Raw genomic sequence first — 27,544 nt, forward strand, 5'->3', positions numbered from 1 at the left:
GTTGATATTTGGGGTTTTTTTTTGCTATCATGAACATGTTGATGATGATGATAATGATAATTTATTACGTACCTACTGTATAAATAGTGTGATATATGTATATAGATATATATATAGTAAAGATACATATATATTTTTATAGCATGAGCATTTTTTCTAAACATTATTGTTGATTACTATATAGTATCCCAAAGTTTGTAGGCAAAGCAATTTGCTTAACTATTCTCCTATCCTTGGCATAAAGCTGTTTTAAATTTTTTATAATGAAAATAGTATTGTGAGAAACACAATAGATTAACTGACTTTTGTGATGTAGCCTATGAAAAGCTACATAATAAAACTACTATAATTCTTCTTTCCTACTCTCACCTATATTTAAATTGATGCACTATTTGTCTCTGAGGGCCAAGCAGCTCACCTCTCTGGCAGCGTTGTCATGTGTCCATATTTGATACTGCAAATTTTAGTTTGTAAAAGGATAGCTTTGGCAAAGACATGGGGAGGAGTCACATGCTTGCAAACTTAGATGAAAAAAAATATATATGTATATATATATATAGTGAGAAACATCTAAGTATAGGATTCTTTTCTTTCTCCTGTTGTTCTTCCTCCTCCCTTTCTTTCTCCTTCAACTCATTCTTTTTTTTTTAAAGAAGTGTTTCCTTGGAGAAGATTCCCAGAAACCCTATAGTCTTTTCCCACAGACGACCCCTCTAATATCGAAGCAGCCCTGGGTCACACAGCTCTAGCAGCGGACCTTTGAAACCACCGCCTGGCTCTGCTGCAGACAGCTTTACCACATGACATTTCACTCCACGCTCGCAGACTTTTGTGTCACTTGGTAAATGAGTCAGAATCAATTTCCAACCCTGGAATATACTGCCTCCAGATGCTACAGTGGCCACCAAGCATCACGATCCCTCCTAAGGGGTGGGAGGTGTGACATACAGCAATTTGTTCCTTCTTTCTGAAAGGATATCCCAACATGCCCCAGACCACAGGAGTCTTATAACCCACACTGATGAGGACAAGACCCTGAGCCTTCAGAGGGGTATTTCCTCCCTTTCTGGCCTTTAATTTATTTGCCAATTCTTGCTTATCGGTCTAATTAACATATCATTGGTAGAATGGACCAAAGTGACGCTCTGCACTTCATTTCAATAGTCCAGGTCCTTTGGACTTTATGATGACAGAAAAGGAAAGCTATTTCTGACTCTCTTCCTGACAGCTGGAAAAGAATGAATTCACCAGGTCAATGGCTGTGTTCTATATACCTTAGGTCAGATATTCTGCTCTGGCCAGGATATGACATCTGGCACAGTTTACTCTCGTCCTTCAGGATTTGTCTGGTTTAATAGAATATGGTAGGGATCACCAATTCTGTGTCCTTTAATGCAAAGGCAATGATAATCTCTACCATTCCCTGTGGGACTTAAAACTGTTATGATTTCCTATTTTTGTAGGGGATAGGGGAGCAGTTTTAAAGGCTTCCACTTGGTCTTTTCCCTTTTAATAACTATTATTCCACAGACCAAGGAATCAATATGGAGGATCTGCCAACTCCTGAGTATGTCTATTACAATTATTTATTTAAAAAGTGGGAAGTGCCCATTGGTGGTTCTGTGACCGCTATGAGAAGGACCTGGGCCAAGATTCCATTTATTATCTGACTCCACCCACTCTCACTATAACAGGGGAATTGCTACTTTATAGGACCCTTCCTGGAAGGACTGGGGAACATTACCATGCATCTTTCTCCTAGGAACTCAACCTCTATTTCATTAAGTGGTTTCTAAGTTTGAAAACTAGCTCTTTTCTGGAAGCTGGGCAAGGGATTATTATTTTTTATTGGTTCAACTTCCTTCCATTTCCTGACCAAGCATCTTTGATTTTTTTTTTTGTATATTTAGAAATATCTATCTTGCCCCTTAAGCTACTGTATTCTATTAATCATCTCCATAGCTCCCTGTATTTCTAAATTAGCAAAATTCAAAACAGGCTATTTCAAATTAACACGAATTTGCAAGAACTATGAAAGGTCTGAGATTTAACCTTACTTGCAAGCTAACAAGTTGGCCAACCCAAAGTTGGCCTATAGAACACACAAGACTTCTGGGTCAGAGACATTAGGACAGTTTATTACTCACAACAATAACAGTAGCAGCCAGAGTAGCGGCATCTTTTGTGTTGGTTCCTTAAGCCCAAAGGGCAATGCAAAGGGGGTTAGATGTTTTATAAGAAAGGAACTCTTGAGTTTAGGGAATCTGAATCTTTTACAGTGGTCAGTAACATGCCTGCCCTTTGTTTCAGAGGGAGATGTTAACTTTATTAGACTGGGCAGAAAGCAAGCCTACCCTTTGCTCTGGAAGGGAAAAGTATCTCTATCTTCCAAAGCTGTTTGCTATGACAACATTCTTAAAAAGATAATCAAAACAAAGGGCAGTTGGTGCCTCACTTCCCAAGATGTGGAGAAACATGAGAGACTCATGGAGAATTGTGTCCCAAAACTGATAATATACTTTGGAAAAGTGCACTGTATTTGTTCAGTAAAATATGTATGATCTCCTGAGAGATTACAGTGCTGATCCAGGGAAGTTACACATCAGTGAAAGGATCACAGTGTTTATCTAGATCAGTAATTCATTAATGACTGCTTTGTTAGTTGAGATTTTTAACTTTTGAATTATGTGATGACATTTTATTGATTATGGAGAGGTTGTTTTCTTTGATTCTTATTTGAAATTATATTATATGAATATATGCCATTGACTTTAAGATCTCAAAGATTATAAAATGTATTATTATTCTATTTACCATTAAGAAAAAAATGAAAAATAACTATGTTACAATGCTTTCTAATCACATATGCTGTAAACTGCTTAATGATTTGAGAGATATTAAATTACAGAAAATACATATGCCTTAAAATCAATGAAATATGTATTTATTTATTGTCTGCCTTTCCCACCTAGAATAGATTCAGGAGGAAAACAGAAGTTTTGTCCTTGTTAATGATCAGTATGTGCCAAGCACCTAGAACAGTGTTTGGCACATAGGAGATATTCAATAAATATTTGCTGAATTAATACAGGAAAAAAACTGTAGACACTATATCCCTCCCTCTTCTATCACTCCCCACCCCCAGATGCGGTCTACAATAGTAGTTCTCAATTCTACCTACATACAGAATCATCTAGGGAGCTTTAGAAACACACAAAAGCCTGAGCCTTATCCGAACTAATTAAATCAGAATGTCCTGAAGCAAGATACAGACACAAGCATGTTGTAAAAGTCGTCCAGGTGAATCTAATGCACACTGAGACGCTCAGCATGATCCATGCTGCCCCAGTAGTAACATGGACACACGCAGCTGCCATGCACCTCCACACAGCATCTTCATCTCCATAGGTAGAGATCTGATCACTTGCTGAATGAAAAAAAAAAAAAAAAAAAGCCTTCTAAAGGAAATCACAGATATTCCTTTAGAGTAATAATCCAATACATTCTATCAACTCTCTCATTTGATCTGCAGTCAGGTGGGAAAGGGAGCACAAATATTATCATTTCTAAAGTTAGAAAGAATCTGAATCTCAATGATTTATTCAAATGAAAAGGAAGGATGTGCACATTTTTTTCTTTTCTGTTTTATGATCTCAAAAAAATCAGAAACATTGCTCTCAATTATCATTTGTCTCTCTGTATTCAAACAGCATTTCTTTTTTTTTTTTTTTAAATTGAAGTATAGTCAGTTTACAAAGTGTCAATTTCTGGTGTATAGCATACTGTTTCAGTCATACATATATATACATATATTTGTTTTCATATTCTTCAAACAGCATTTCTTAATGTGTTAGCCTTAGTGAAACACTAAGGGAAGATCTGATTACTGTGAGCCATTCATTCATGCAACAAATACTCACTGAATACTGTCCTGTTTGTTGGGTGCCTACAATGTCCCACCTGTTACTCTAAGGCAGCTGAGCTCCCCCTGTAACTTTTTTTCTCTCCAGCAACCTGTACCTTTTCCCAGCCTCTTGCCTCTCACCACCCTCATGACCTTCCTTTGCCTGCCCTGGCTCAAGCTGGTACTTTAGGGATAGCAAACAGCACAAGTCTATTCATAGGATTCTATTGTTTGGATGACTGTTAATTTCCTGTTATTACAGCATCCTACTCTCTTCATGCTTTAAGTAATGATTCTCTCCTCTTTCCTTCCCCTTGTTAGTTTTTACTCAGTGAATTTGGGGCCCCATGAAAACAGACTGAAACATGCTAAGAATAATATCCAATTAACCACCGGAGGATTAAAGTTTGAGAATGGGGTCAATTTTGGTTTTCGTCTTTCCAGAGAAAGCAACTTAGATTGCTAATGTGCTAGAAATCATTTTACCTCAAGGGTGAAGGGAGCCATTATATTCTCATTATTATTTTATAAAATTGGGAACATTTGCTAAAATTATAAGAGGGATACTTCCAGCAACAGGGAAATCTGCACTGAAATGATCTTATGTCCATAAATGAATGGGACTAACAATAAACCATTTTCCTGAAACAACGGTAGACGACTCTTAGAATCAAAAGTCACTGTGAAGGAAAAGCTGGGCTGGTCTAACAAGATAACTCACAAGTCTAAGTATTGAAATACTGATCTGAGTTCTGCTGGACTAACTTGTAAATCTAAGTTAATTAGTGTTGGTTTGCTGTTTATGTTTCTTTACTAGCCAGCTGGATTTTCAAAGATACATATCTGGCTTTGGAATGTTGGTTTGCTGCCTCCCCACCTCCACTTCTGTGATGATAATGCTGCTAAAGCTGTTCCATGCCTATTGGCCGAATACCCCAAGCTTGTACTTTTCCCTATAAAACCTCATGCGCACGTCTTGGAGGTGCTCAGAGCTTCGGAGCAGAAGCCCCTCTGAGCCCGCCGGCGTAATACATCTGAGTACTCCAACCCTCCGAGTGGTGCTTGTTTCTTGACTGGCCTGTCGTTTCCGTAACATCACCATGACAAAAATGTAGGCAAAATAGGCAGACTGTCATAATGATCTTTAGGGACAGATTTGATTTCCTCCTGGGGTATTATAACATTATTAAAAAGTTAATAGGATATCAATTGTCATTAGAAATCTTTAATCCCAAGGATATGTATTACACAATTCTGGTCCTCATTAAAGAAATGAACATTATCCATAGGTATTTGCATTTATATAGAAACGACCATTCCCTCCTTTGGTTTTTATGTAGTTTCTTTTTAAATTTGAATGAGGATGGGGATGCAGAATCCATTGTTCCTAAGTACACATTTAAAACCATTACACAAACATATGGTTTGTTTCTTAAATATTTCACAAACACGGTCCACCTAGCCCTTCATGTTTTAAACATACTTTTTTGGAAATGTTATATACTATTTCCTTCCTAAGTAAATATTTATTATCACCCTAAAGGATCTAATATGACATGAGCTGGGTGACCATACATCCGTGTTTGCCGGGGACAATAAGGAACAATTTAGTCCTGTCCTTACCTTCATAGCAACTATAAGAAACACTTACAGGAAATAGGTGTGGTAGAAGAATATGAGGGTACAGTTAAGCATTCAGGAGAAGGATGCAGCGTGAAGCCTACCTTTTACAGGTTGAGGCCATTGTTAACTTGTAGCTGTGGAACAGCTGGTCCACCATCCTCCAGTGAGCGGTACAAACAGATTTATCATGGGTTTCCAACTCAGTTGCACGGTAACAAATACATAGAGGATTACAGCTATAGCAGCAGGCTTTGCATGCCTTAACCACCTCATTTCACTGCCTCCCACTGTTTACCACCTATTATTTCCTTAAATATTGCTGGTCAAGCCAAAGAAATAAACAAAAAGCACTGTCCAAAAGCCAGTGGTGGAGTTGCACTCGTATAAAATTGTGGTCACCCAGCCTTCATTTCAGCTTCCCTACTAGCCTTGACTGGATTAGGGGAAGAAAACATTAAAATCAGGGTAATTCAGCTGCCGTAGTCTGGTATGTTTTCCTCCTAATGATCTGAGGTGGATACAAATACTACTGCCTTCATTTACAGATGAGGAAACTGAGATGCAGAGAAGCTTACCAACCTGGCTAGTAGTTGTGAACCAAAATACTGCAATGTGAATGAAAATACTGCAATCATATCAGTAAACAAAGAATGTTGAAACCAAGTCATCAGCAGCTGCCACCACCCCTCAGTGAGGACAGGCCTGCAGCCCGGCCTCTGCAGCCACTCACAATGGTGCACTCTGAGCGGACTCAGAATAAGAAAGGACAGGATACTGGCCCTAGGTAGCTAGGTGCTTGTCAGAGGAATGAATTCAGTGAGCCCAAATGTTTGCTTCCTCCCATACATAGAAAAGCACTAAATTCTTTAACTTGAGATGCCTGTTTTTCTTAGATAATAAGCAATCTTTTATTGTTCCAACTACCTGGTCTTTGTTGTAAAGCTCCTGTATGTCCTAGCTCCTCCCCTACCTCTTTGGAGCAGTCCCTCAAAGCCATCTGAGAGGCTGTCATCCTGGCTCGAGTCCTCCCACCAAATAAAACATAACTCTTTTAACTTTTAGGCTGTGCATTTATTTCAGTCGGCATAGTAGCAGGCTGTAATGCCCTCACCAAACTGCCCCTCTCTCTTTATAATACAGTATATCTTTATTTAAGAGCTTTTGAAGAAAAGTACTGTATCTTTTTCATTTTCCTTTTCCCAATATTTCATGTTCTTCCTTATGGACTGCAAGCAATCAAGAAGAGATATGACAAATATTTTCATCAATAGTAATCACGTTTTAGATAAATGAAAGCCAATATTCCACAGAAATGTGCTATGAGAATAGTAAAAGTTCAATAAACTTTCTTGCTTCTTCCTACATAAAATGTATGGAGATTATGCCAACATTTCCTAAGGAGAATAAGTACTATTAAGTTACTTCCTAATTCTTTAGTCTAATAAATTCAATAAAAACTAAACAACATACTTCCCAAATAGATTGTTTAACTGCCACCTCAAGCACATGATTGTCAAAAATACATTCTGAAAAAACAAACAAACAAAAAACACATTCTAAGCCCCTTTTTTAAACTGTTGATTTTTTCTTTGCAATGGATAAGACATTGCACTGGGTTGAATAATTGAAGACTATCCCCCTAAAATTCATGTTTACCCAGACCCTCAGAATATGATCGTATTTGGAAATGTCCTTTGGAAATGTAATTAATTAAGATGAAGTCATGCCAGATTAGATTTGTTCTTATAAGAAGGTGATGTGCCTACATGGAGACAGAGACAATACAGGGAAAGCACCATGTAAAGACAGGGGTAGATTTTGTACTGATGTACCTACAAGCCAAAAAATGCCCAGGATTGCTAGAAGCCAGGAGGGAGGGATGGAGCAAATTCTCCCACAGACCCTCCAGAAGGAACCAACGTACATAGACCTTGATTACAAACTTCTAGCCTCCAGAACTATGAGAAAATACATTTCTATCATTTCAAACCACCCAGTTTGTGTTAATTTGTTATGGCAGCCCTAGGGAAGTAACATAGACACTAAAGTCAAATTTTAGTGTTTGTTCATTATTAGATAGAAATTTGCCTCTGCTTCAATTGTTGAGGCATTAGCAAGAAAAACTATTTTACAAATATTACTGTTTTTATTTCTGTTGTAAACATTCATTGTTTTAATTTACCTAAAATGATCACTTTTCAAAGCAGTATTTAAATATCTTATTTAAGTTTCTGAATAAGCTTAATCTCTGCCAGTTAATTATGTGTTGCTATGTAGTGATGTGAACTAGTCCTATATTTTCTCCATTAATATTAGCAATAGATTGCTTCATTCCTGCCTACCAGAGAAAGCTTTGGGCTTCTCATATTGTACAACTCACTTGACAGAACCTTGAGTCAAAGGCAAGTCAGATCTATACCAGTGTCTCTTCAAAATGATGATCTTTCCCTCTTGATTGCTTACAAAGATAACAAGAGCTTTGGAAATAATTTTAAGAGCTACATTTAATCCATGTATTAATTGGATATTAAATTACTGAATCATGAAGTTGCCAATTATTTTGCTAAATTGACCAAAAATTGCTCAAGTCAGTTCTGACTGTATGAAGCCATTTATAATTATACAAAACACTTCAGCCATTTGTTTTATTTACTCACACAAATCCTCAGGAATATTTTCAGTTTCAAATAAGGACAAGGAAAAATTATTCATACTTAGATTTTTACCTCTGATACCACTTGGCAACTGCATTAAATTCTGAAAATATAACCTAAATATACTTAAAAATAATGACAATGTTAATTGAAATCAAGAACTGATAATTTTTTTCTTAATTTAGCAATTTCTTGGCTTTCTAAGAAATACCACTTAAGAGGCTAAGTGCATTTCCAAGCAACAGGGAGAAATACATGACTTTTCAACCAGTATAAAAGTAGTATTTACAGTTGGAATTTGTTTTTCAAATTTTACATTTGTGACTTCAGTGTGTTTGAATCACTAGAAAAGCTTACTTGCTGTTGGCATCACCTATAGACTTAAAGATATACTGGCACTGTGTCCTTGGGGAAATAACACAGAAAGTTATGAGATAACAGTGTGATATGAAGGTGATAACTAGTTCTTTATTCTAGACATCAAAATATAAATGACAGTTCATTAATTTTTTATACATAAAGGAAGTATTAGACTAGTGGTACAATAATTGAATGGTTTGTCCTCAAATTGTGGGCTGGGGAATATATACAAGTAAATGTTGTAGTTCCTCTTAATTCATCAGTTATATATATGGACGAGGCTGCTGAGTTACCTCTTCATTAAAACAGACTATATGCTTGCTTATATCAGGCTGTCAAATACACACAAAATGAATGCTATGCTGTGAAGTTTTTATGGAATATATTTACTAACGTCTATGGCCATCTTAAATGGCTATTGAGAGTTATATTAAATGAGGATGCTCTCTAGAAATAGACATTATATAAAAAGTAGAACTGATCTCCAATCTTCGAATGTTTGCTTTTCTAAGCTGTCTAAAAACAAAAAGTATAGCATTAATATTCTTTCCAGAAGCCAGTTACTAGCTTAATGTAAATTTTGTCTTATTTGTTACTCTCATGATATCAAATTTTTAAAAATAATAAAAAGGTCAAGAAACCTTGGGATGTTGGCCAGGGGCCAGCTGGACCTTCACACTGAATCCTGGCTCACAGAATCTTGACCAGGCTACTAGTGTAAGAAGAATGGATGGTGGGGTGGAGAGGAAGGGGCCATGGCCAAGCTTGTCTATGAACAGGAAGCACAGCTCAATTCAAGAGCTGAGAACAGGAAATGCCAAAAAAGATTAAAGCCTGCATATTCTCCTTCTATGCTATATGTATATGCACAGGTATTTATTAATTCAGATATCTGCCCTCAAAACCAGAAATATTTATAGCTGTGGAGCCAAAGGAGTAAAAATTGGAATCATGGTCTCCGGTCCATTAGCCTTGACTGTGCCCAAGTGCTTTCCTACAGCTCTGAGGCAATGGAAGCCAAGACACGATGAAAAGGCAGAATAGAAGAGGCTCCCAGGGGCTGTTAAAACCCATTCAAAGTAGGGGTGCAGGACAAAAGTCCTAACCCAATTAAGAAATCAGGGTCAGCAACCTATTGGGGAAAAAGTACTATTCCTAGACTTTGCAAAGGTCAGAATCTTTGAACTTTAATGCAAAATAAGTACATTTTTTACTTTACTCACAACTAAAGACAAACAAGGCAATCAGGCTTTAGGCAAATCTGTCTGCCCTCTCCTTCTCTTTCTCCACCCCCGAGGCAGCCAGCATTCTCTGGCTCTTCACCCAGAAGCAGCCCAACCCCATGTCACCAGGATTCAGTGACATGCATTTAGCTACTTGAGATTCTGTGGGGGTGGATAATCTACTTCATTCAGACAGAACTCTGTACCAAATCACTCATTCTTCATGGAGGACTTGAAGCCTTCAAGTCCTTGTGTTCAGTTAAGGACATTTCAAATATTAGTCAAAAAAAAAAAAAAAAAAAAAAAAAAAAAAAGAAGAAGAAGAAGAAAGAAAAAGAACAAGAAAGGAGTACCTGGGAGAGTTCATGGAAGTTACAGCAACCCTGTCAGATCTTGGACCAGAAAGACTCGGAGATGTCAGGAGAAGGTTCCCGGGGCTTTCAGACAGGGATGCTCCTGACCTGGGCTGTCCTGTCGTGTAGCCAGCTCGCAGTATGCAAAAGTCAAATGTGTACGCACACATTGCATTCAAGTGCATCTTCAAAGTGGGGAGCCAAGAAGTCGTCTTGCAGTCTCCTCCTGCGTGGTCCCATGCAGATTAAACCTGTCGCTTTCAGGTTCAGCATTGACGGTTCTCCCCTCTCTAAATGTATGTTATAGCTAATTTTCCTCCCAGTCCAGTTTCATTCTTCTTAAACGTGTTTTGCGCTCTTCGGCCCTTAGTAACTTAGTCGCACCTCAGATTACGTCGCGCTCCTGCTGTTGGAGGAGGCCGCGGCACGGATGCCATCGCCCTTTGACCCGGAAGCTGTGCTGCGCGCAGCCGCCGGAGGCGCCTTCTCACCCTCGTGTGCGTCCTCGGCGTGTACGTTCGCCCAGCATTGCCACAGCGGGTGCTGTTGCGAGGGCGCAGCTTCCGGGGAGCCTAGAGAGCAGTGTGGTGTTGAGACCAACATCTGGACGGTATCTGGGACTGAATCCAGTTGAGGCCTCTGTATATAAACTTTTAGGATTCTGGCGGCGGGTGCGAAATTCTACACATCTTGCGACAGCCCGAGACCTTGTATGTAAGTTTCCTTGCTTATGAAAACTGCCACTTACCAAGCTGGAGTGGCTTGCTTCTTTCTTTTCTTTCTTTCTTTTTTTTTTTTTTTCTTTATTTTTTTGTGGGGGTCAGATAATTAGGTTGGTTTGTTTGTTTATTGTTTGTTTATTTAATGGAACCCAGGAGCTCGCGCGTGCTAAGCACGCACGGTACCACTGAGCTATACCACCTTCCACCCCCGCCTCTTTCTTCCCTTTCTCCCTGCCCTCTGTGTCCAGGGGCCAGCTTCAGATTTCACTCTGGGGGCATTCCCAAAACTGGAAACCAACACCTACTTTTCTCTCAGGATTAGCAATCTTTCCCATAGCTTTTGCCAGTTTGGAGATTTAAATGTATTGAACTACCCTCACTTAAGCACAAAGTTTGCATCAGGGTCACTATGTTTTCCGCCAGGTCTTGGAAAAGTTTCTAGTCTCGGATTTAATAGACTAGGCTGAATAGCACTTGTTAGTTAATTAGATCTGTTGTCCACGGTGTGAATAAAGAGCAGGACTGGCCACCTGAATCAACCACCACCTCCTACCCACCCAGCCCATGCCCAAAATAACAGAAGTGAGAGGCTGAACGAAGTAGTTGTGTTGCTTTGTGATTTCCTTCATTTGCATTTTGCCCGATTAATAGTTCTGTACATACAGCATATTTTCCCATGTCTCTAAAGCTTTAGGAAGTACCTTAGTGAGTATCTGAATAAACTCTGCTTAGTTGGCTAGGTTTTTTTTTTTTAAGTTTAAAAGGAAAGGCCTTTTTTTATTAAACTTGTACATTTTACTTTCTTCTTTTCAGAACTCTAATAAAAACTTACGTTTCTGCTTACTTAAAAAAAAAAAAACAACAGAAAACAAACCAAGGAAACATCACTTTTGTGATGGGATAGGAGGCAATAAGATTTTTTTTTTTTCTAGTTGAAGAACGATTTTATTGCTTGAGTACACAGGCACATTTATGTAACCATGGCAGAGGCTGTGGATGGCTCGTATTTCCAGTTGTGGGGAAAAGTCATTTGGTCTTATAATATGGAGCCAGCCGGTGAATACAGCTCTCAGTCAGAATCATACCACATTTGGCATCTTTATCCTAGGTCTCCAGATGCCCTGGGATGCCTTGGAAGTGAGTGAATGGTGAAAGATTCAGCCAGACCTGTTTGTGTGGCCATGCCCTTCCACTGAGACTGTTTGCATAAATTTTTCCTTAGCTAAAGTAATCATCTCATTTTCCCTCATATACTGTTGATTTTCCATAAGGCAAATTCATAAAAGTGAAACAGTCCTGATTATTTTAAAGGAAGGATGTGGATGGGACATTCAACTTGGATTATGACTCAGTCCTCTTTGGCCAGAACAACTGCTTAATTTATTCTTCTTCCTCCAACCGGAGTGTCTCAAATCACTGGAGACGAATTAATTCATACTGTTTTTTTTAGATCTGTGGATATTTCATATATTGAAATCTCTGATAAGACCTTGCTATCACCTAACAGCATCCAAAGGAAGAAGAGAATAAATTCAGGTTTAGTCTTCTGGCCTCCAAACTCAGAAAGAGTCCAGGGCTTCCGTGTCCTGTCTCTTTCTCAGTGAGTCTAAAGTATATCGAGAGAGAAACTTAAGAGTCGGGCTCATCAGATGGTCAGAGGAAGGTTTAGTGATCCCAGCCACAACATGAAGGTTTCTGCCATTGTTCCCATTTTACCAGTGGGCAAATGGAGGCACACAAAGATCAAGAAACGTGTCTTGACTTCAGAAAGCTAGAGAATGGAGCAGGCAGGGGTCAAATTCATATCAGTCTCCTTGCCTCATGGCAGGAAGAAACATAGGCACCTGGTTATATTCTTCCAGAGTGTGGTAACTGTGATTTTCTCACCATTAGTGCATCATGATAGCAAGATACCGAGTCATGACCAACACCACCACAAAATAGAATAAAATAGGAGAAGCACGAGTTGTTCTTTGAAACTTTTGTTTCCTTTATGTAATGTAATCATACATTTTCATGCACACTGTTTTGTTTTATAAAATATATTTATTTCTTCCTGTGATCCTACTCGGAAATGAAACTAATTAAACTGCCAAGCTAGTCTCCTTTTGGGATTCTTTGTTATTCTATAAAAATCGGTTTATGGGTTGGGGAAACATTGTTTTGAGGCAAAGAAATTGCATTTTGAGTTTTTTTCCTCCAAGAGTAGAGATTAATAGAACTGTTGACTCATGCAATTCTCCACTGGAATATTCGAAATTCCCCCATGTGAATCTGTGAAAGATAGCTATAGCTTAGTATTAGAGTATTTATAATTTACTTTAAAATACTGCAGCAGAGGCAATGTGGTGAGCTTATACATGTGGATGTGTGCATGTGTGTGGTGAGGAGGTTTGGTAACTTAGGACGTTAACGCTGGTGGTGCCCTAGCTATGAACGCACGTCCCAGAGATGGTGGATCAGCCCTTGAAAGAATCTAATCCAGTGACTTCCAGCCCTGGTTGTTCATTAGACTCATCTGAGGCTTTTAAAAATAATTTTATAGTTATATTTTACTTTTAAAATTACCATACAATAAGATGGGCCTTTTCTTTTGTTGCTATTGTGCAGTTCTATGAGTGCTAATACAGGTACAGATTTGTATACAGCTCTCACAGTCAGAACACAGAAGAGTTTCACCACCTAAAAAACTCCCTTGTGTGTATTACATCCGTTTAGGATTGCGTCTCCCAGTCAATCTTGATTTGTTGAGCCGTTTTGAAAGAATACGAATGCCTAGGTTCTGCCCTTAGAGTTTCTGATCTGATTAGACTGGAGTTGGGGTTGGGGTCTCTTTGAAAAGTTTCTTTAGTGGCTCTCGTCTGCTTCCAGGGCTGAGAAATGAGTGCTCTCTCATCAGGGCCCACAATCTGGAGGCTGCTCTCACAAGAGCTTCTACTCGCTTCAGCTCACATCAGCACCATATGTTTTGTTAAATAGGATGGATATTAAAGACTTTTTTTTTTTTATTATTGTAGAAATGAACAGTGTTCAAAATATGCAGGTGAGCTGGAAGTTTTGCACAGGTACCTTCCCCTCCTACAAAAAGGCCTGGGCACCCGCTGAACCCAGCACCCATGGCAGAAGGTCATGGGCCTCGTGCGGGGAGACCATAAGGCACAGGATCTGACCAGATGGTGAGCTGAATCCTGTTCCTAGAATGTTACAGGATCTGCACAAGCAAATCCTTTATGCCTCATGCTTGTCTCAAGTACCTAAAAGGATAGGTACCTGGGACTTCACTGAGACCTCAGAAAAGTCTGATGTCTGTTTCTGCTTGCCTGTACGTATTTGCTTTGCAAATTTGGTCTGAGTCTTGCTTTCATTGTAGTTTACCATCTGGTAAAGAGGTGTTGGAGGAAAACATTACTCTTTCCACCTTCTAACTCACAAAGCAGTCGTTCTCAGTCTTTGTTGTACATGAGAAACACCTGGGGAAATTTTTAAATCCCGATGCCCAGACTACAGCCTGGGAAAGTTAATTCAGAGTCTCTGGAAGTGAGACCCCAGTATCATTACTTTAGAAATTCTCCTGGTGTGTAGCCAAGTCTGAGAACCACAATTTAGAGGCTGCTAATATCTGGCAAAAATAATCTACTTATTTTGAGGAAATAAGTTGGCTTAAATTTATCCAGCTCATTAGGTTGAACTCCCTCCTGCCTCCCTAGCACATGTGGGCCTGGCTTCCAGCAGAGCTACTGGTTAGATGCTCAGGTCCACCATACAGCTGCACATCTTCACCCCTGGCCTCTCCACTCAGTCATAAACACCCTTAGAGGATGTGTTTATTATCTACTGTTGTGTAACCAGTCACTCCAAAACCTAAAATAATAAGCATGTGTTATCTCATAGTTGTTTGTGCTTGGAATCTGGGAGTGACTTACCTGGGTAATTTTGGCTCAGGGTTTCTAAAGAGCTTGTTATCAAGTTGTAGTTTGAAGGCTTGACAGGGGCCAGAGGATCTACTCCAAACTCACATATGTGACTGTTGGCAGGAGGCCTTGGTTCTTCACTGGCTGTTGCCCAGAGGCCTCAATTTCTTGCCACATGGGTGTAGGTCTTGACATAATGCTGTTTGAATATCCTTTTGACATGGTAGCTGGTTTCCAAGAGACAGTGTGGAGGAGGCTGCGTTGTCTTTTTGACCTAATTTCTGAGTCACACAACATCACCCTTTCCTAATTTTATTTGTTAGAGGCCAGTTATTAAGTCTAGCCCATGCTTAAGGAAAGAGAAACTGAGCTCTACCTCTTGAAGGGAAGACTATCAAAGATTTTGTGGCTAAATCTTAAAACCACCGCGCAAGATAATTGGATAGGGCTAAAAGAATATAAAAAGTGCTTGCATTGCCTGTATATTAAAAAAAAATTGTCTAATTCCACTGGGATGCATCAGCTTAACAGTAATCAGATACTTAGTGAATGCAAAAGACTCTCAGAGTTGAGATCGCAAATCTGATTGTGAATGTACTAATGGACAGCTGTGGCAATTGATTCCCATTCCTTAAGTCTTCAAAAGGAGAAAGAACACATCAGACCAAAAGAAGACATGTCATCTTGCTCAAACCAGTTTTCCAATGAATCAGTTCTTTACAAGAGATATACTTTATAGGGAATGCCGTGCATGTGTTAACAGAGAAACAGAAATGACATTTAATTTCAAGCTCCACTGGAAACATACAGGAAATGGGGAGCATAAGATCAGCCAAGATGGTAAAGGACAAAAGTATTTCATCTCCAATTACTTAAAATAGTGTACAAATGCAGCAGCTAAGAAGATGTTGAGTGCCCGCCAACTTAACAGAGAAGGGATTAGAGGAAAGAACTAGAGAGCCTTGGTACCTGAAGATCTCAAGATGCTCTGTCTTCTGTTGAAATAATTGTCTTCACAGCAAGCATTTGGATCATACAAACCAGGTGTCTACAGTGTGTAGGCTGCATCACCCTGCTCTCTGTTTATGTAAATGAAGTTTTATCAGAACACAGCCAGGCTCACTCCTTTGCACTTTGTCCCTGGCTGTTTTCACAGAACAACAGCAGAGCTGAATAGTTTCAAGTGAGGCTCTATGGCCCACAGGGACCAGAAGATTTCCTATTTTGCTCTTTAGGGGAGATGTTTGCCAGTCTTTGGTATAGACTAAAAATGGGGATATGGAAGTATTCTTAACTTCATGACAATACCCCCAAAGCTTTTAGGACAGATTCTCTGAGCCTAAAGACAGATCGAGGAGAAACAATGATGATCGAGAGATTGGCAAAAAGCATGCCATTGTTTATTAAAACTGGCTACATTTAGGGGACGATGATTAGAAGTTAATGAAGAGTACTTCCTCTCACCCTAATGCTGTTCCATCCCACAAATAAAAACATGGTGTCGGAGTAAGTCAGGATTCTTCAGGTTGTAAGTGACAGAAAAGAACCTTAAACTAGCTTGAGGGGAGAAGGGGAGGGAAATTTATTGGCAAATAAAATCAAAGGAAGTCACAACCTGGAAATTTGAACACCATTCGCTTTATGACTCTGTCTCTTTCCCTTTCCTGCCTTCCCTCTGCTCCCCTACCCACACTCCAATCTTGTCCCTCTTTCTGTGTTGGCTTCATTTCTTCTGCTGCAACTGAGTTTTCTCCATGTCATGAGGAGTATGACTCCTGGAAGCTCCAAATATACGGATTCCTGTCATCACCAGAGCAGTCAGAGAGCATTTCTTTTATCTAGCCTCACTATAGAAATCCCAGAAGATCAAGTACCCTTTCTGGTTGGGGGCCCACTCCAGTGGCTGCAGGGTTAGGCCTTTCTACAGATGAAGAGCAGGAGAGGAAATGGTGTGCAGGCAAAAGGACAACCAGGGATGAACACGTAGCCTACTCCATCATACCAGCTGGCCCTCCCACAAGAGCTGGTCACAGGACCCAAGGAAATCCCAAGAGGATATTGCATATACTCACTGGCTTAGGCTTGGCTCTTGTAAATCGTAATTATTTAATATATTCTGATTTGAAAACCTCTCTCAGTTTCACGACTCCATTCACCTGTTTCTCAATAAATTCTTTATTCTTCATGCTGCAATTGATGCTTCTTAGAAGACAGACATACAATGACAATTGACTCTGTCTTTTTTTAGGTCAAATAACTTCAGTTGTTTCCTCCTCAAAACCCTATGGCTGAGACTTCACTTATTTATTTATTTTTTTACTCCTATATTTGTTTTTGCAAAATTTAAAGTACTCCTTCTTTATATGTGAAACTCAAAATGTGACACTAGATAATGATCCATACAACCCTGGCTGTATTTGTAGTTAACGTTGGAATCAGATTCACCCGGGAAGAAATTCTAGCTCTGCCACTTATTTGTTGCATGACCTTGAAATCATCAATATTCTTGTTTTACAGATGAGGACAAGAAGATTTTATTTAGTAAATATTTATTGAAGGTATCAGTGCTTGGGATTCAGCAATGAACAAGAGAAATAAGCTCTCCACCCTCCCAGGACATGAATGTGAAGGAGAGTCTAGACAAGTTTACAGGCTGTTGCCATCCATGGTGGGAAGCACTGTGAAGTGACGTACAGGATTCGACAGGGGGACATAGAAGAGACATACACCCTAGACTGGGGAGGAGGGTGAGTAAGAGGTGGACCCTCCCAGAAGAATTGGTATTAAGGTGAGACCAAGAACAATGAGCTGGGTAAAGGAGAGGAGAGCAAATAGGGATTGAACTGTGTTTTGAGGGAGAGTAGGTAGAAAATTTATTGTGATGCAAGCGAGCATGATGATTTAAAGGAACTGAACGTTAGTCCAGTCTTAGTCAGGAATCTTCAGGTGGCAAGTGACAGAAATCCATTTCCAACTAGCTCAATTGGAAAAGTAGAATTTATTGGCTCATTAATCAACCTGTGGGTAGACTTGACTGGCATCAGGGATGGCAAGATATAGGGGCTAGAAAAAATGCCACAGCTCTCTTCATCTCTACCTCTGCATTTTGCTTGTCTTCATGGGCTAGGTTTGTTCTCTACTTCTGAAGACTATTTTCTCCACACAACTGAGAAAACAGACACCAGCTGTCCTGAAATTACAACACAGTAGCTTTGCTATTGGAAAGGAAAGAAAGAGGTGCTATCTTCCATTGGCTCCAGCATGCAAAAATGTCAATAATTGTGCAGGGGCTGGAATTTCATCCACCTTACAGGCTAAGAAGTTAGCCTGCCACAGTTATATGGATGCTGGTAGAAGACTCCAGACTGCTGGCTCAAAGACAAATATTCCTCATGGCACAGCAGGCAAGGTGAGCTGCATCAGTCCCCCTTCGATCCCCTAGTATCTTGGGGACGATGTGGAGCATCCCAAATGGATGTTGCACACACAGTGGGCTGGTGTCACAGCTAAGGATCTCTGATCCGAGGAAACTTTCCATCTTATAAAGGGACTGCTAGCAAACCTGCCCAGATTCCACCCTGCAGGGAGACAGTATCTTCATTGTTCTAGTCAGGGAACAAACATGCCCTCTGACCCAGAAGGAGATACTGTCTCTAGCATCTAGCTGTTTGATAGGCAAATATCCTTGACAAGATAGTCTAGGATAAAAGCTGTCACAAGATGTGTAGAAACAACATGGAGAATTGCCCTCCAACAAAAAAACCCAGGGAAGGAATTGATTTGGTGTGTCTTGAGTCATGTGCCTGTCTTGGAACAAGCACTTTGTCCTGAGATATGGGGTAGTATTATTGGCTCTGGTCAGATCAACTTCCCACCCAAGGACAGGAGTCAAGGTCGGTTACTGAGACATTAGTGCTTGACAAAGATGAGTCACACTTATTATGATTCAGCATTAGAGTGTAAAATTGTAAGGCTGAAAAGTTAAGATGGGTTATAAAGAATGATGTAGGTCATGTTAAGGAGTTTGGAATTTTTCTGATGTGCAGTAGTGATTTATTAAATAATACTATAATGGGGGGTAGTGTTAGTGTCATCTTTAGAAAGGTTTTAGGAATTGGTAGGAGAGGGTACTATTACAATAGTCCAGGTAAAAGATAACAAGGGCCTGAACCAGGACAGCAGGGTTGGAAAGAAATGGGCAAATATAAAGAGATTTTGGGAGCATCTATAGGGAGAGAAGAAAGAGTCAAGGACAAACTTTGTTTCTGTTTTGGGAAACTTAGTGAATTGAGACTCATAACCTAGAGAGACAAGTAGGCTTTAGGAAGGAAAGAAGGCAAATTCGGCTTTGAAAATGATAACTTTGAGGTAGGATGGCTCATAGAAAGCTAGGTCGAGGGGATGGATTGGGAGAGCAGTCTAAGGTGTGAGAGAGAAGAGGACTCGAGAGAAAAGGCTCCCAGACAGAAGTTGAAGAACACTAGTATTCTGGAGGCAGACATAGGAAAAGAAACCTGCAAAAAGAGGTTGGGAAAGAGTAACCAGAATGATAAGAAGGAAGCTAGGAACAGATAGTACAAGAGAAGCCAAGGTAAATCAAGAGTAGAAATAGACCTTATTTTTTTTTAATGGCTGTTCAACGTGCCATTGTATCATGTACCACAATGTAATGAGAACCAGAAAGAAAACAAAGAACTCAAAGCAGTTAAACTACATCAGATGCTCCAGGAGAACAAAATTGTTCCGTTGTAAGAAGGGAATTCCATCACCCTTAACGGGTGGGTCCTTTTCACACACTCCACACACTGTGAAGCCCTTCAGTCAGTGTCAGTCATTTTCCTTTAGCCCAGTGCATCGCTGTGACTTCCACGTGGCTCAGATTATACTCTTACTCCTAGATCTTTTTCAGTTCCTCTTACGAATATCCAGTCATTACATGTGTACTAATAGAGCTTTTTTGTGCTCCACTCTACTTGTCCCTAATAAACATGCCCCCCTTTCCCCCTTCTGATTATGTCACTGGTACCAAATCCTTTGACTTACGGGTTACACCAAAAGTCACAGATTAATTGGCAAGATGAATACAAGTGACATTTTATTTCTGCTCATCTCATCAATGTAGATCAGCTCTGGCTGATCAGTTCTCCAAACATTAGCTGAAATGGCCCTACAACTTATAGGATGGTTTGTGACTGTTGTATTCGCTTTCTGGGAAAGATTTAATAGTGTTTTGTTTATTTTGTATGTGTGCACACATGACACTCTTACCTCTCTCTTTCCTTCCCCCAGAACTAGCTCAAATAAAATAAAAAGTCTTAGCTCTTTCTTTAGAAAAGGGGAAAGAAACTCACGTGCCAGTCCAAGTAGAGAAAGAGATAAGGAAAATAAGAACAGACTGGGAACAGCATTTTATAATTTCATTAATACACACTGGTGCCTCTTGAAATTTTTCCTTTTTTGAAAAAGAACTGAAAATGGTATAAGATCAGAAACTAATAAGGAATCACATACTTTAAAAGATTTACCACTTGCTTTTTATAGCTTTATTGATTATTACTAAGTTTCAATATGTTTCAAATAATTAAATACTGCAACTGAGACATTAAAAATACAAACTAATTTACCAAAATAATTGTATTCTGAATATTATATACAATATTATACATTTTACATTACATAAAGGGTTTTTATACATAAAGGTAAGATTTGATTTATGACTACTGAAAATCCAAAATACATTTGAATAAATTTTTATGTATACATACACAATCTCAGCTGGGATAATCAAAATCATATATGAGTGTGGTTACTAAAAAAAATTACATTCTTACAACAATGGTAGAAATTGAAATGCTTTTATTAATTTGAGAGTATTATTATGAAACCACACATATATGAATGATATAACCTAATTCCATATATTTAAAAATCTTTATGCTTGAGGCTGAAATTCATCTCTATCCCAAGGGAAATTTATGATTTTTAATTTCTTGACTGTAAGGGATTTTTATAATTCATAATCATGAAAGTCTCTATTCTTGGGCATAATGCAGACCCAGTCCCCTCAAATAGAAAGGTCATGAGGGTCAACCACATCCCATGTGTATTTCACCATAGTTTTCAAAAAAGATCCTACTCAGTTGTACAATTTAGTATGTCTCCATATTCATGCGTATCATCCGTGATTATATACCGAGGCACAGAGCTGACAGGGGAGGTATGTATTACTGTAGAGAACTAGATACTAATGGATACTGGGTGACTTCAGGAAGAAAAGGAGGGGTGCTCACATGGAAAACACTGCCCAGACACACTAAATTAATTACTAAACAAGGTGTCAGTCCTTCAGAAAGGTTAATAATACACTCATGTGTCATACCTTATTTGAATACTGAAATATCCAAGTCCAGAAAACTTGTCAAGTGAGTTTTAGTGCTATCTCACTTTTAAATTTAATAAGAGCTGTGATTTTAAGTAAAGCCAAACATTTTTCCTAACTGATCTGAAAAGCTTGAAAAACAACATCTTTATAACAAAAATGTCTTTCCAACTGTATGTCACTCTGTCCATGGATCTTACCCCAGAGATACACAGACTGGTGAAAATTCTATCAGAACTACACACAAGAACCTTGGAAAGACAGCAGTTAGTAAACTGGCCATTCTCCTTAAGGTTTTGCACAGCATTTTTTAGTATTCCCTATTTTGAAATCCTGCATTTTATCAAAGGCAAACAAAACACTTGGAAACTGGAAGACAGAAAAGTAGCAAGTTGAAACATATACAAAAAATCAGTGTCCTTTTCAACATCCCATAATCTATGAAAAATGAGATTCAGAGCCTGTCTGCTTTATTGTTTTTCTTACTCGTTCATGTTTTGCTTGAATATAAAAAGAAGCTCTAAACTAGGTTATCAAAATATATTCATATAAATGTATGAGCATTTCTAATACAAAAGTTAAAAAAAGTCTAAATTCTTAATTTTTGTAATTAAATATCCTAGAGTTCAGTAGGCAGAGTTATGTCTGAGCAGCTTGAAAAGGCCGTGTGGGCTGAGCGCCGCCCGAGGCGCCGCACGGCTACATTTCCGCTCTGCGCTGTGACTTCTCAGCAGCTGGAGCCCCGTCCTCCTCCTCTTCTTCCTCCTCCTCCTCGTAGTGCTCCTCCCGGCCTTGGGGGCGGTTGTCCTCTCGAACCTCTTGCTCTTCTCCATCATTGTTTTTCTCATTGGCCTTAAAGTTAAAAGAGAAAAGAAAACTAAGAGATGGGGCATAGAGTTAGTGATATAAATGATTCCCTGTTTAAAAAGTGTGAAGTTATTCATTTTCGGAGAAAGGAAACAAGTGAAGAAAAATGTTCCAATAGGCAACGATGCAATGGTCTTTTCTAATCTTCACACTATCACAAAGTCTTCTAATTCTCAGCTGGCCTATTAAAACTCTGTGGCATCTTCGATGTACCCAACTATTTGTATGTATCTGCTACACACACACACACGCACACACGCACGACAGAAATATATATCCCACACATACATTTTCATCATTTTCACCATAGGTCTCTTCAGCATTATGCTCCAATTCCCTTTTTTTCTCTTCGGTCAAATCTTCCTGAACCTGAAACAAACCAGAGATACCAGAGGACACTTTTACCATTTCAACACTTGCAACAACATTATTTTTATTTCCAAAAAGCTCATTCAAAGCAGCAAGGACAAAATTAAAACTAAGAATAAATTTGTAAAGAAAGCCAGAGTTCTGACCTGTCTGTTGGCCATGAAGAAATGTGTAATATGCCTACTACAAAAAATTAATGTGATTCTGAATCTAGGACTTTTGTGTTTTGAGTCTATGATTTGTCTGAATAAGAGTTAACAGTCCAACCATAACCCCTGAAGAAATTCAGCTTATAAAATTTAAAAACTCCCCTTTTCCAAGTGGGAGAACTGTGGAAGTCTGAAGGCTTTGACAGAACGTAAGTTCTTGTAAAGACAGGAACCATCTGTCTAACTCAGCTAAGTGCCTTCAATACCTAGATGCATACGTGGTGCACTGTAATTGCTTAATAAATAATGTTGACCGAATGAGTCAATGAATGAATAAATGAATGAATGCAAAAATATCTGCTCTATAAAGGCACAGAAAAGGGGCACCTCTGCCTATACATGACATAGTAGAAAACTGAGGAAAAACTGTGTATATTCATTTCTATAATTACGAATAAACTTCCCTGGCTACAATATCTAGAATACAATCATTTCAGTTTCTTCATAAAATTGTTATTAAACCACCTTGAATCCATACATCTCCTTAGTGTTCCAACACATTTCTCTTTTAAGTAGTTTTCATTTGTGTATGTTACTACTATTATGTCATTGATTTTGACTATTTTTTTCAAAATGCAAACCAAAGAAAGCATCCAAATATTTTTGCTACATAATCTCAATTTACTTATTACATTCCACAAAAATAGAGGGTAAAATATTTTCTATCTTAACTATTTTGAAAACCATACATATGCCAAAAGGTTTAAGTTATTTGAATACATTATAAAAAATCCCTGACTACCAATTCAGCATAACGCAGAGTCCTGGTACCAAAAAGAAACCCGATCTCTCCAAGGACAGTGGTACAAGAGTAAATCTTCTTGAATAACACACAAAATAACCTAATTTGGGGGGAAGGAGGTATTAAATACCCCAGAAATGGGCAAGGGAAGGAAATCATGCAGGTGTTATAATTAAGGAACAACAAATTAGTAAGGGCTGCCTCTAGGTGTCCAGTCCAGGTGCAACAGGATGAACCGCAACCCACCAGACACGCCTTGGAGGGACCCTGGCCTGTTAGGAGCCTACAAAGACAACCCTTCTAAGACGCTCTAACAGAGCCCAGCCTTCATGAACCTCTTCTAACCCACCTGTTGTTGGCTGGACTCGTGGTCCCTACACCACACACTGGCACCAAATAAATACATCCGGGGGACAGGTATAGAGTATATTTTGCACTCACTGTCCTGGTAGGGTGAGCTAAAAAGAAGACAACCCTGTCTCACCGGCAGGCTCTGTGGTGAGACATCAGTGGCCCATGACATCTCTTCTGCCCTTAGTCACAGAATCTCATCACAACATTCCCGAGCGCATTGCGATGACAACAGTGAAGCACTTATTTCAGACTATACTGAGGTCTCACTAATTAAAAAAGTGTCCTGGACCATTTCAGTGAACATGTCTTCCATAGCCTTAATGATGAAGATATACTAGTGAACACTAAACATGGTTTAGTTGGGGTTGGGAGGGAACTGCCTTGAAACTGTGGCATGGTGAAAAGAATATATCAATCAGGGGTGAAAAACTTTTTTGGTAAAGGGCCAGGTAGTAAATACCCAGGCTTTCTTGGCTGTAAGGTCTCTGGAGCAACTACCCAACTCCACCGTTGCAGTGCAGAGGCGGCCTCAGACAACGTTTACAAAAAGGCATGGCTTGGGCTCCAGTAAGGCTTCACGTACAAAACAGGCCTGGGCTTGTAGTCTGCCAGCCCCTAACAGAAACGATGGAGTCAGACAGACCTGGATTACAGCCCTGGCCCCACAACTCTCCAGGATGTACACACAACAAGGTCATTTATGTTTACTATGACAATTTTCAAGGACATACAAAGACAATAACTCAATAAACTTCTTATCGCCATCACCAGGGTTCCAAAGTTATCTCGATGTTGCCACACTTGCCTCACCTATCACTTTTCTTTAGTTTTTGATGAATTATTCTTAAAAAGTCTGCATGTCATGTAATTTCCCCCCTACTCATCTCAGTAAATATCTCTAAAACAATGGGGTTTTCTTATATAACCATAATGTCATTATCATGTCTGATAAATAATTCCATGGTATCATCTACTGTCTAGTCCATGCTTACACTTTCCTAATTGTCTTAAAAACATCCACTTGTAGTTGGTTTCTTCTAAAAAACATCTACTTGTAGTTGGTTTCTTCTAATCATGATCCAGACAAAGGCCAAATTTAACACCAGTTCCACTCCCCTCTTTTTTCCTTAATGCTATATTGACTTGTTGTCCAGTAAAATTTCCTGCGTTCTGGATTTATTTGCTTCTTAACTCATTTCTGTAGCCTCCACATTTCTGATAAAAGGAAGTTAGCTTAAATGTATGAGTGAATTCAGATTCAATTTGCAAAGCAAGGGTTTTTCAGAGGTGATGTAGATTTCACATTTTCATCACATCAGGAGGCATATAATGTCTGTCCCAGTTTTAGTGAGGCTAAGGTTGGTCAGTGAGCTCCAATATTACAGCCTGATCTCTCCATGGTAAAATTCCCTGACCTGCATTCGTCTGGTAATATCCACTGATGACTGCTCCTAAATCAACTGGTGACCTTCAAATTCCCTCATTCCTTCTGTATTCACAAACTTATATAAAGAAAAACTTGCCCGTATCAACTATTTACTTACAGTGCCAGGTATACGGAATCATGATGGCTTTTAAAATTAGACCTGGGTGTGTCTAACATGGTTCTAACAATAACAAGCTGTGTTACCTTTGAAAATTTAGCTAACCTCTCTGAAGCTCAAATTTCTTATCTGTGAAATAAAAAGTTTAGATAAAGATCAGTGATTTTTAATTTTCTGTGTATGTTTGTGTGGTAGGGGGAATCATGGACCCTTTTAAGACTTCAGTGAGAAAGCCTTTAGCAAATGGGCACAGATACACATCAGTCTGCAGAGAAGTTTCAGACTCCTCGAAGTCCACCTGCAGGCCTGTCGCAGGACTGCTTCTCTAAACAGCATGTCCCTGGAGCATCAGCATCAGCTAAGGGGCTTGGAGAGAACTCTGACTCCGGGCCCCATCACATGGAAGATGGAAATCTCCAAGGGTGAGGTCTGATTCAGGAATCTGCACTTTTTTACACACTTTCCAAGGTAATTCTTAGCCACAGCAAATCCTGAGAGCCACTAGCTTGAATGACCATGAATGCTGGGTTAAGAATGTGGCTAGAGAGATAAGCACCCTTTCGTGAGTTCTTTTTTCCTCTTCTCTTGGGATCAACTGTAGAAAATTTAGGTTGTTTACCAGTTGTCAATATAATCTGTGGTGGAACCACTAATTTAAGTTACTTCTTAGTTTAGGGATTGTACAAATGAAAATTTTGTGATTTTTCAACTTTATAGATATACTTTTACTACTCTAGTAATATATTCATGTTTGGAGCAAAAGTAATTCAAACTCATCTTAAAGGCATTACTGAAATAGAACAAAATGATACGGAGTTTCCCATTTTAAAATATGCTTAGACTAAGAACCAGAAGCCAGATGTTACTCTTTTACAATGTAGGCATGCCAATTATGTCTCCTACACTTGACCCTCTTTAGTGTCCTGCTAAAGCTGACGCAGACAGTTTGTTAAAGATTTCCCAACACCACTCCTCATTACTCATTACTGAAACCTAATGTTTTAGGTATTTTAGAAATAGTTCCCTATGTGAAGTGGCAAAGTTTAATAAATAGTCTAAACAAAACAATAAAACAGGTCTCCTGAGTCTGAAATGGGCTTTGGCTAGCTACCCAGTCCCTGTATGTATGCGTGCCTTTCTCAGAAGGTTGCACCTTAAGTAGTCAGGAATGCTGAGATCCAAGAGGTGGATGGGATGAGACAAAGAAAGGCCTTCAGCAATGCCCACTATTGTGATGGACATCCCTGCTTGCCGGGTAATGTTCAGCGGGAGAGCTTCTGCCATGTGGACAGCTTCCTGATGTGGTGGTTCACAGGCTGGCCTACCACTGATGGTAGCCAGATAACCTCGTACCTGCTCTTTCCTAAGTTTCAGATCAATCTGTTTTCAGTTACACTGGGGAAGCTGAGCATTTGGGTTTTTCAAGCAGTTGTTTAATCTCTGTATATTTTAAAACATTTAAATAATTTGAAAGCACACATAGCACTTTTTGGTCATAATTTGTCTGGTTTGCTCATAAAGAGATAAATCTGGAAAGGAAGCAACATGAGGATTCACCATGTGAATGTCTTTCATTCTAAAAAATCCCAAATAATCAACAATGGATGCCTGTTAACAGCCATCATTTTTAGGTCTTAGAAGGATAGGGCTGTTGCACTAAGAGAAGACAGGGGTAGTGCAAATTTCCTAAAATCACATTTGCTCTGGGTCCTCTACTCTCAGAGTTCAAGTCAGGAGTCTGATGGGCTGTACCTCCAAACAGGCAGAACCCTGGCAAGATGCAGTTTCTCCCTGGGGGGAAATGTGACAGAAGTCAGGTTGACCGTGGGCTGGAAGGGAGGGGAATCTATGGAAGGCAGCAATAAGCCTTACCCTGCTGTGGTCAGCTGAGGCACCCGAGAGACTCAGGCTGCAGGGAGATAAGATCGATGCACATCACACAGCACTTTAGGGTTTTCAGAGCGCCCCATAGATGCTGTCTCACACACACAGCACTTACGAACAGCACACTATGTATTCTCACACACTGCACCCCTCCTTCCTTCTCTCATTTTGTGGAAGTCTGCTGAGAACTGCGTCTCTATTTCTAGTCCTTGACTGGTATTTGGAAACTCTTCTCCCTCAAGAGAAGAACTGAGAACCATGGAAAGAGGTGGGAAATCCAGTAACTAATCATCTTAGGAACTACCAGAAAAATAAAACACAGGGAACCAGGGACCCTCGGGGGGCAGAGGGGAAAGTCACCCAGGGAGGAAGACATGGGCTTCCGCTGGGAGCTCATGAGAGGGTGCAGTGACCTGGAGCCTCTGTGACAGGGTTAGAAAGTGGGA

General features: G+C 39.5%; 1 protein-coding gene across 5 annotated transcripts in view; it reads right to left on the minus strand.

Annotated features, from left to right (window-relative positions):
* Positions 1-20,270: 20,270 nt before the first annotated feature.
* The window catches only part of GOLIM4 (golgi integral membrane protein 4), a 71,864-nt gene continuing 64,590 nt past the window's right edge, over positions 20,271-27,544 (minus strand). For 4 of the 5 annotated variants that reach the window (XM_031450621.2, XM_031450616.2, XM_031450609.2 and 1 more), the window contains 2 exons: positions 22,285-22,365; positions 20,271-21,981 (listed from right to left, as the gene is read on the minus strand). In XM_031450621.2, coding sequence (XP_031306481.2) covers positions 21,829-21,981; positions 22,285-22,365 — 234 coding nt within the window. In that variant the 3' untranslated portion in view covers positions 20,271-21,828. The remainder of the gene's footprint in view (positions 21,982-22,284; positions 22,366-27,544) is intronic. The other variant, XM_031450613.2, reaches the window with a different exon arrangement.

The sequence above is a fragment of the Camelus dromedarius genome, chromosome 2, assembly GCF_036321535.1.
Source record: "Camelus dromedarius isolate mCamDro1 chromosome 2, mCamDro1.pat, whole genome shotgun sequence".
Taxonomy (NCBI): Eukaryota; Metazoa; Chordata; class Mammalia; order Artiodactyla; family Camelidae; genus Camelus; species Camelus dromedarius.